The sequence below is a fragment of the Rana temporaria genome, chromosome 4, assembly GCF_905171775.1.
Source record: "Rana temporaria chromosome 4, aRanTem1.1, whole genome shotgun sequence".
In the NCBI taxonomy this organism is placed as follows: domain Eukaryota; kingdom Metazoa; phylum Chordata; class Amphibia; order Anura; family Ranidae; genus Rana; species Rana temporaria.
The window spans coordinates 356,213,111-356,223,959 of record NC_053492.1 but is presented as its reverse complement, the minus strand read 5'-3'; the positions used below and the strand labels follow the sequence as shown (position 1 = coordinate 356,223,959).

At 44.7% G+C, this 10,849-nt stretch overlaps 1 protein-coding gene across 2 annotated transcripts in view; it reads left to right on the top strand.

The window, feature by feature from the left end:
* Positions 1-10,849, top strand: part of STRN (striatin) — a 159,954-nt gene that overhangs the window by 93,383 nt on the left and 55,722 nt on the right. For both annotated transcript variants that reach the window (XM_040350860.1, XM_040350861.1), the window contains exon 8: positions 104-214. In XM_040350860.1, the coding sequence (XP_040206794.1) occupies positions 104-214 (111 nt within the window). The remainder of the gene's footprint in view (positions 1-103; positions 215-10,849) is intronic.

Below are 10,849 nucleotides of genomic sequence, written 5' to 3'. Positions count from 1 at the left end.
TTTCTTTTGTGATGGTTGTCAGGGCAGGTTCTCCTTCAGACAATTGATCAGGTGAAGTCCACTGTATTGAAGAGGAATGTGTTTGATTTCTTTCACTATTTAGAAAAGGAAGACCAGTGTCCCATACCGGAATCCTGGAATGTCGATCAGGGAGTAATAACCAAGCTCAAGGAACAGTACAAAAAGGAGCGCAAGGGGAAAAAAGGGGTGAAGAGTAAGTGGAAAACATTGCACTTCCAAATCATCAATTCCACCTCTTTCATATCCTACCTTCCCTCCAAAGCTATTTTTCGTTATTTTCTTTCAATGTTTTCCTCAACCACTTACTCTTTTACTTTGCTGCTCCTCCTCTTTTTTACCTGCTGTTCACCTTTTAACGGGCATTTGAGCTCTGTCACTTGTTAGACAAGCACATTGCTAACTCCAGCCAAGTTGGTAATGATTCACGCTATCTCTTCTGCTCATTCAGAATATCGTATTGGTTACTGGTGTGCTTTCTTTGTGTCTTTATAGTGCAAAAATAACGTTTGATAAGTCGCAGTATAACATCTTAGATTTTTGTATGTGTGCGGCCATGCATTTTTATTCCCCACTTCTAAATTCTGATTTTCCCCCATGTAACTTGTATACAATTTTATAATTCTGCAGTGTTGAGGTTTTTAACTGCCCCTTATCGGAGCAATTGCACCACATATTTTAACAAAGTACTAATTGGCAGCTCAGACTTCAACACTTTGCCGTTTTTTTTTTTTTTAATTTATTTGTTTATTTTTCAGTGTAAATTGTTTTCATTGTGATTTTAGAATATTTTCTGCATCCAAAAACACATTTTGTGTCCACCAAATCGGTAATACATTTTAACAATTAGATTTGCTGCACCATTATATCAAGTCTGGAATCATTCTAAAAAGTAGTACAGGCATACCCCTCTTTTGATGGGGTTTATTTATTAAAGCTGGAAAGTGAAAAACCAGGCTCACTTCTGCATAAAAAACAATGAGCTTTCAGGTTTTATTACCAAAGCTTAATTGAACAAGCTGGGGTTAGATGCTCATTGGTTTCTATGCAGATGTAATCCTGATTATGCACTTTCCAGCTTTAGTAAATAAACCATATTGTGTACTTAAAAGTGGGGTATGCCTGTATACAGTTTACCTACTGGGGGCATAAGACAGATTTATAGAGGTAAAAAATTGTTTTTACAGTATGTGGCTTACCTCGACAGTAATCTCAGAAGTGTTTACTTCCCTGTCAGTGTTTAGCCTATGCAACATTATAATGCTTTTTTTGTCTAGAGGAGACTAACAGAGAGAAATAATCACCTTAAAGTGTCACTAAACCCACATCATAAAACACATCAATAAATGGTGTATTGCATGCTGTTGATACTCATACTCCCAGTTCAGTTGGGGATTTTGCATAGCAGTGGTGGCAGTTCTTGCACATGCCAAGTTTTAAGTGAGTTTCTATGCTGAGCATTTCCTCACCATCACATCTGAGCAGCCCATGTGACTATAGAGTCACAGATCTGGGCGTATGCACAGTGGTAAAAGACAGCCTACCCCCTCTCTTCTCCTTGCCCTCTAACCAGCATGTCATCAGCACAGGGCCAATCGGGGGTTATGCAGCCTCATGGGACAGTCAGAGGAGAATTATTGCTCCTCTACAAGCTTTACCAGAGCCTGGCCAGACACTGATGGAAGACTGCTATATACTGCTGATGAGAAAAGGATATATTATATAGATAGCAGTTTATATTTAGTAAAATAATTGAATTTCCATGTTCTGTGTACTTTTTAAAAATAATTAATGCCATCATCCATATACAGAAATAGGGACAGTGTAAATTAAACAGTGTGTGTTTAGTATCCCTTTAAATGCTTAGTTCACTTTTTGTACCAGAATGTCAGTATAAAAAGACTTTGACTTCTTTGCCCAGCCCATTCCTATTTTTATTAAAGTTCACATAAAACCCCCTGACCGTGGTAAATTTGTTTGCTGTGCTCTGTCAATTTCAAAAGCTGGGCTAGGCAAAGTCTGCAGGGAAACTACAATTCCTGTGATTCTATGGAAGGCAGGAGTGATCGCAAAGTGGTGGCCCAGAGCAATAGGCAGACTTGCTACTGATATCCCTACACTCAGAAGGTAGAGATCTTCAGGACTCTGGGCTTCCTGCCTGATTTAGCTATCATAAGTCATTTTTAAGCATAAGGCAACAGATGGATAAGGATGTGCCTGGAGCAGAACATTGTTTGAGCAATCCTGGGTAAGACCGTGTTCAACGGGCACGTAGTTGGGCTCCAAATTACAAAAAGAAGACACAGCCTTTAACCTACGGTCACGCAGCAGCCAACACCTGGATGCTCCTCTGTCCAGTGTCCTAGTGTAGGCAGGCACTTGCCACCATCAGACACCATGCATTTAATGTAAAGATCAGAAAGGGAGCTGTGTGACTAGAAAAGTAGAGTGGTTTTAGGGGTCTGGTCTTTATTACCAGGACCCTCAGAGGAAGACTGTAGGACCATGGATTAAGGCAAGTATTACTCTCTGGTAAATCGTCCCCTGGAAAAATGAGCATTATGATCTGAATCTGCTGGAGGCAACATATAAAATGTTGTGGCCAACACAGGAGTTTGATTTTACAAACAAATTAAAAAAAAAAATTGTTCTAGGTTTTTATATATTACTTGTTAATTCCTGTATGTAAACTTGAAATGCCTAAGGGATTAAAAAGTGAGCTCTATATGCCCGGGAAAAGGAAATGTATATATTTTTTTAAAGCTATGCATTCAGTATGCATTGTTTAAAAAGAGCATTGCAGTCTAGTTGTGCATTGCCAAAAATGCCCAGACAAAATTTGTATGATCATCTTTCCAAAAGCATTACATACATTGCATCAAATTGAAGTACTTGGGATGTCTATGTGTATGCTTTGTTTAAATTTACTGTATGTACATCCTAAAGTAGAATTCCATGTTTAAATTTGACTGTAGTTTGGGCCAGCTGGCCAAAGTACTGCTTCTATTACACCATGTAATATATTGTAGAAGCATTAGCTACAGCAAATATGGCTGGAGAGGCAGGCAAATGACCTCGCCATTTCAACCTAGAATCTCCTGAGTTGTAGAAAAGCACTCTGCCCAAGTCTATTTGATTTAGTCAGCAGATGTGAAGTTGTCGGTACTTCTGCAATAACACAGCACCTCTTGCTGTATGAAGCTAATGCCACTACGATATGTTACAGTACACACAGCGGCTTCATTGTTCTGTGACAAAATTAGGTAATTTAGGACAGCTTGGCCCAAACAAACTATTTAAAGCTAAAGAAAATAAGGAATTCTACTTGAAGAGTTAACTTTATCACATTTTTTGGGCTTAAATTTGGTCTTTACGATTAATGTAAATGAACAACTGTGCTGATATTTATTTTTTATTTTTTTGTAGCTCTAATAAATACAATAAAACCTTGGTTTGCGAGCATAATTTGTTACAGAAACATGGTTGTAATCCAAAGCACTTGTATATCGAAGCATTTTTTTACAGAGTATAAAAGAAAAGAGGCACCTCCAAGTGTAGCAATAAGTTGCTAAATGTTGTACCTTCATTAAATGTAACCATATTGCTACACTTAGAGGCTATACTCAGTTGTGACATGACACTACTATATCAAGACATCGCTTGTATATCAAGGCAAAATGTATTAAAACATTTTGCTTGTCTTGCAAAACACTCTCAAACCAAATTACTCTCAAACCAAGGTTTTACTGTAACTTGATGTGTAGAAATTTAACTTGGTTCATAAAGTTTCCCTTAAGTAATTCTTGAGTTCAGCAAAACCTTAACATTATACTGCATTGACTTGTGGTCCCTATAATGGTGCATGTTCTACCATTACTGTACAGAAATAAATGCTCTTTGAAACTTGTAGTTCTTTGCTAGTTTTTTCTTTATCGTTACATCACGGGACACAGAGCGGCATTCATTACTATATGGGTTATATGGAGTACCTTCAGGTGTAGACACTGGCAATCTCAAACAGGAAGTGCCCCTCCCTATATAACCCCCTCCCATAGGAGGAGTACCTCAGTTTTTTCGCCAGTGTCTTAGGTGTTAGTCATGGTTTAGCTTGCCTCCGCATCCTTGGGATTAGGTGAGCTACCGGTTCTGTCCAAAAAAGCCTGCGCGCTAAAGTGGTCAGTAACCGGACCCCAAACCCTTGGGGTATAGCCCATAATGCTTTCTTTTTAAGAGAGCTGGACCCTGGGCCCAGAACTTAGAAAACCTTTGGGGCGCCTAATGTTTTCTGTTTGCCAGGGTGCTGTATGGGCCCAGGACAGTGGATCCTTCATGGAAGAAGAAGGTTCCCAGGGCCTGAAGGTCTAGACATCCCCACGGAGATGGGGGAAGATTGGACCTCTTGCTTGGCAAAGTCCTGCGGCATGGAGCAGGTAAGTAAGGGGAAAAACCTGCGGGGCTTGGCTCTTAGCAAGTTTTTTCTGGGAGGTCACAGGGGACATGCCTAAGGTTATGCATTGCATCTGGCAAACCAGTCACATATCATGAAGATAGGATGGCTCTATATGTTGTTATTCCCCATAAAAAGTGACCTCCCTGGTAGTGTTGGAAAAGCTGTGAGTGGGGCCTTTTATGTACAAATGTATGTGTGTGTCAGAGAGCTATGCTTACCTGCAAGCCTCCAGGCGATGCTCTATCCAGTCCTCTCCCTCATGCCTGCAAGGCAGGCAAAACGCTGACCTCCTCGTGTGTTCCAGGCCTGCGGCTGCAGGAACAGAGAGGCCCTTCCTCCCAACCCCCCCCCGTCAACGGGCGCGCGCGCGGTGCGCGTGCACGTGTTATAGACGCATTTGGCGCCGTTTTAGCTGGGGGGGAAGGGCGGGTCAGTGGTTTAAAGGTAGGGGCTGCCCTTCCTTAGATGCCACAGCTCATTCATTCTCTGGCTTAAGGGAGGAAGGACTGGAGTGAAGCACGGGGCGCTGAGGACACACAGTGGCCAGAAAGAATACTACAGTCTTCAGAAGATTGTGGTTTAGCCTAGGAATAGGCTGGTTTTCTTTTCCATCTCATAGTCTTTTCTTTGGCAATACTACTCAGGGGGATAGAATGTTTTTTCTTGCCTAGATTGAAAAAAAAAAAAAAAAAAAAGAAGAAAAGTTTTTCTTTGAAAAAAAAAAAAAAAAAAAAAGTGTCATCTAGGGTAGAGGAAACATTTTTTATTCCCCAAACAGGTGTTTGGGCATTTAACTATTTATAAGTCCCAGGTACCAATAAGTAGCAGGTGTACCTCGGTATTGTACCATGGCATCAAAATCAGAGGGTACAAAAGGTGGGGATTCCCCCGCAGAATCTGAGGTCTCGGATAGAGCTATGCCGCTGCTTTCCCCACAGGGAGCCTTTGGGCCATCGGGGTCTGGGGCTAGAGCTGACGCGAGTCAACCCAACCCTAAGGTGGTCACGGAGGAAGTGTTACTCACCCGTGCGCGGACCCTCGGAAGAGGAGGTCCTTTCCTCTGGGGAATTGGACGACCTCTTGGACAAGGACCAAGTAGGTTCAGGGATCGAAGATCCGGATACAGAGGAGTCTGGGGCAGTCTCCCTGAGGGAGAGCTGGTGGATTCAAGGCTTGACGGACTTGGTCCACAGGGCATTCAACCTGCCTGTACCAGATCTCCAGGTATCGACGGTTTCAGCTTTGGGCTCACTGAGGGCGCCTCAAAGCAGTGCTGTTTCCAATCCATCCTCTACTGGAGGGAGTCTTGTTCCAAGAGTGGAACAAACCAGACAAGGTTTTCTTTCCACCTAAGAAATTTTCTGTTTTATATCCTATGGAAGAAAAGTTTTCCAAGAGATGGGCTTCTCCTGCAGTAGACGCAGCCATCTCATGTGTTAACAAATCGTTAACATGTCCTGTAGAAAACGTACAGGTTTTCAAAGATCCAGTTGATAGACGCTTGGAAGCCCTACTTAAGAACTCCTTCACTTCTGCAGGGGCAGTAGTACAGCCAGCCGTGGCTGCGATTGGAGTCGCTCAAGCTTTATCGGATCAATTTAAGCAAATGCTTGAACTTATTCCTGCCGAGCAGGCAGAAGAATTTTCGGATGTCCCTAAGGCCATATGTTTTACGGTAGACGCAATCAAGGATTCTATCCAACAAGCGTCACGTTTATCATTATCCCTTATCCATATGAGAAGACTCTTATGGTTAAAAAGCTGGGAGGCTGAGCCCCCATGCAAGAAGCTCCTGGCAGGGTTTCCCTTCCATGGAGGACGGCTCTTCGGAGAGGACCTAGATAAATACATTCAGACCATTTCAAGCGGCAAGAGTACTCTCTTGCCAACTAAGAAGAAGGTTCAGGGACCTGCGTTTAAACGACAGTCCTCCCCTGGGCAGGGGCCCTCTAATGCCAAGCAGTATCGACGGCCTCCTGCAAGAACAAACTTCGGCTTCAACAGCAGATCACAAGGACAGGCTGGTAGGGGCAAGAGGCAGTGGTTTCGCAAGCCAGCAAAACCAGCCCCCAAGTCTACCTCATGAAGGGGCGCCCCCACCCACGAAGGTGGGGGGAAGGCTGCGACTCTTTTCGGAGATTTGGGAAGCCAGCATTCCCGACGAGTGGGTACGGTCTTCCGTGGCCACAGGCTACAAGCTAGAATTCCTAAGGTTTCCTCCTCCTCATTTCCAGGAGTCGAGGATTCCAAACGATCTGGAGAAAGGAGCCGCATTAAGATCGGCTCTAGATCATCTACTTTCCCAGGAAGTAATAGTAGAGGTACCAGTCCTGGAACAGGGGCTGGGTTTCTACTCCAACCTATTCATCATCCCAAAGCCCAATGGAGATGTCAGGCCAATTTTGGACCTAAAGATGGTAAATGCATACTTAAAAGTCCGCTCATTTCGGATGGAATCCGTGCGGTCAGCAGCTGCCACACTCCAAAGGGACGACTTCATGGCGTCCATAGACATAAAGGATGCCTACCTTCATGTTCCAATTTATCAGCCACATCAAAAATTTCTACGCTTTATGGTGGCTTCGCGTCATTTCCAATTCGTGGCGCTTCCCTTCGGGTTGGCTACGGCCCCCCGGGTGTTCACGAAGGTTCTAGCTCCAATCCTAGCCAAGCTAAGGATCCAAGGGGTCACGATCCTAGCATACCTGGACGACCTCCTAGTCATAGACCACTCGTCTCCCGGCTTGGAACGAGCAGTGGCCCTCACGGTCCAATACCTCGAGAGGTTCGGCTGGGTCCTAAATCGAGAAAAGTCAGCATTCCAGCCCACAAGGCAGTTGGAATATCTCGGCATGAGATTAGACACGGAACAACAAAGGGTGTTCCTACCTCTGAGGAAGGTCAAAGCCATCAAAGAATTAATCCTACTGGTTCTAAGCAAGAAAGAACCGACTATTCGCCTATGTATGAGATTGCTAGGCAAGATGGTGGCTACTTTCGAGGCGGTGCCATACGCCCAGAGCCACACTCGCATCCTGCAGGCAGCCATCCTGTCAGCATGGAGCAGAAGGCCACAGGCCTTGGATATCCCGTTGCCTCTCTCATCAAGAGTCCGGCAAAGTCTGTGTTGGTGGTTAGACCCTCAGAATCTACTGAAGGGAAAATCTTTCAGCCCAGTGGCTTGGAAGATAGTGACCACAGACGCCAGCCTGACGGGCTGGGGAGCGATTGTGGATGGTTCCACTCGCCAAGGTATTTGGGCAAAGCCAGAGAAGCTTTTACCCATCAACATCTTGGAGCTCAGAGCTGTTCGACTAGCCCTCAGGGCTTGGACGTCGAAATTGCAGGGGCTCCCGGTGAGAATTCAATCAGACAGTGCCACGGCAGTGGCATACATAAATCACCAAGGGGGGACCAGGAGTCAGGCCGCTCAGAGAGAAGTGAGCTTGATTCTCCTATGGGCAGAGGCTCATGTGCCCTGCATATCGGCAATATTCATTCCCGGAGTGGACAACTTTCAGGCGGACTTCTTAAGCCGCCAGACTCTATGGCCGGGGGAATGGTCTCTGCATCCACAAGTCTTTCAAGCACTCTGCCAAAGATGGGGAGTGCCGGACGTGGATATCATGGCATCGAGACTCAACAAGAAGCTAGACAGGTTCATGTCCCGCTCAAGGGATCCGATGGCCTGCGGAACCGATGCTCTGGTTTGCCCTTGGCATCAGTTCAAGCTTCTTTATGCGTTTCCCCCGCTCCAGTTACTACCCCGCCTGCTGCGCAGGATCAGGGCGGAGCGCATACCAGTCATCCTGGTAGCTCCAGCTTGGCCCAGAAGGGCTTGGTACTCACTAATCCTAAGGATGGTAGTGGGAAACCCTTGGACTCTGCCTCTAAGGCCAGACCTGCTATCGCAAGGTCCGATCCTCCACCCTGCCTTACGGCATCTAAATTTGACGGCCTGGAAGCTGAATCCCTGATTCTCAGGGGTAGAGGTCTGTCTCAGAAAGTAATCTCTACCCTAATCAGAGCCAGGAAACCGGTCTCTAGGGTGATTTATCACAGGGTCTGGAAGGCCTATATAGGCTGGTGCGAGTCCAAGCTATGGCTTCCTCGCAAGTTCACCATAGATAGAGTTTTAAGTTTTCTCCAGCTAGGAGTGGATAAAGGATTGGCATTAAGCACAATCAAAGGACAGATTTCTGCCCTGTCAGTGTGGTTTCAGCGGCCGCTGGCCACCCACTCGCTGGTTAAGACCTTCCTTCAAGGGGTCTTACGTATTAAACCTCCAGTTAAATCCCCGCTTTGTCCGTGGGATTTAAATCTTGTTCTGTCGAGTTTACAGAAACAGCCGTTTGAGCCGTTGGCTGAAATTCCTTTGGTTCTACTGACAAGGAAGTTAGTATTTTTGGTTGCCATAGTTTCCGCAAGAAGAGTTTCGGAACTGGCAGCCTTATCCTGTAAGGAACCATATCTTATATTTCATAAGGACAGGGTCGTTCTCCGCCCTCATCCTTCCTTCTTACCGAAGGTCATATCCAGTTTTCATTTAAACCAGGATTTGGTATTACCATCCTTCTTCCCTAAACCTACTTCCAGAAAGGAAGGGTTGCTGCATACCTTGGATATTGTCAGGGCCATGAAGGCCTATCTTAAAGCTACAGAGAAGATCCGGAAAACAGATGTGCTGTTCATTCTACCGGATGGGCCCAAGAAGGGGCAGGCAGCTGCAAAGTCCACCATTTCTAGGTGGATTAAGCAATTGATCACTCAGGCCTACGGCTTGAAAGGGTTGCCTCCTCCAGTATCATTAAAGGCTCATTCTACTAGAGCCATGGGCGCCTCCTGGGCAGCACACCACCAGATCTCTATGGCTCAAGTTTGCAAGGCGGCAACCTGGTCTTCTGTCCACACATTTACAAAATTCTACAGGTTGGACGTAAGAAGGAATACTGATACTGCCTTCGGGCAGGCAGTGCTGCAGGCTGCAGTTTGAGACCCTCGGATTCCGGGGGCTCCTCTTTTTTTGAGTTAAATATAAATTTAAGATTATTTTTCTCAACTAAGTTGGATTTATTATGATTTGAGTATATCTCTAAATTAAATCCTTTTGTCTTGGAGATGTTCTCCCTCCCCTCATTGTAAGCATTGCTTTGGGACATCCCATATAGTAATGAATGCCGCTCTGTGTCCCGTGATGTAACGATAAAGAAAAAGAGATTTTTAATACAGCTTACCTGTAAAATCTTTTTCTTGGAGTACATCACGGGACACAGAGCTCCCACCCCTCTTTTGAGGACCATTTTGGGAGGCATACTGCTTGCTACAAAACTGAGGTACTCCTCCTATGGGAGGGGGTTATATAGGGAGGGGCACTTCCTGTTTGAGATTGCCAGTGTCTACACCTGAAGGTACTCCATATAACCCATATAGTAATGAATGCCGCTCTGTGTCCCGTGATGTACTCCAAGAAAAAGATTTTACAGGTAAGCTGTATTAAAAATCTCTTTTTTTTCCCCCCCATAGTTCTTCTTTTTTAATAGAACTAGGAATTAAACCCATTTTAATCAGCTTGGCTATCAGATCATATTTATGCAGCAACCTTACCCAAGCTGGATTTACAGCAGAACTTTTTCCATACCCCTAAGGCCCTTTCTCACTGGGGTGGCTGCGTCGCCGGTAAAGCGCCGGCATTTTTAGCAGTGATTTACTGTTTTAGCTGCACTTTTCAGCAGCGGGGCGCTTTTAACCCCCGCTAGTGACCGAAAAAGGGTTAAAAGCGCCGCTGCCGAAGCGCTTTGCTGTTGCTTCGACAGCGCTGGCCATTTTAATGTCAGGGGTGTTTTAGAAACCGTTTATTCACCGCTCCTGCAACGCCCGAAAGATGCTGCTTGCAGAACTTTTTTTCCTGTCCTGCCAGCACACTGCTCCAGTGTGAAAGCACTCAGGCTTTCACACTGGGGTGGCCGAGGAGACATTTTTCAGCCGCTTTACAGGTGCTATTTTTATCCCTTTAGCGCCCGAAAAAACACCTCAGTGTGAAAGTAGCCTTATGGTTTGATTTCGGCTGTAATGAGTGCATGGACATTTTTTTTATTTTTTTCATGCATATCTACATTTTCATGCTGATCTCATAAGACTTTTACATTCTTTACTGAATGTCTATTTTATATGCTGCAGATCTATTGTTACTATCACTTAAACACTACAATGTTGGAACGGCTAGGTTAGCTAGCATTTTTTAAATTCCAAAACTGTGTTTACGTCCTGAAATAGCAAGTGGACATCTGGCTGACATTTGTTTTCTTTGGCTTTTAATTGCTTTAATTGCACTCCAGATTTTTGTAATTGTCACTTTCTTTAAAGCCCAAGTTTAATTAAAAA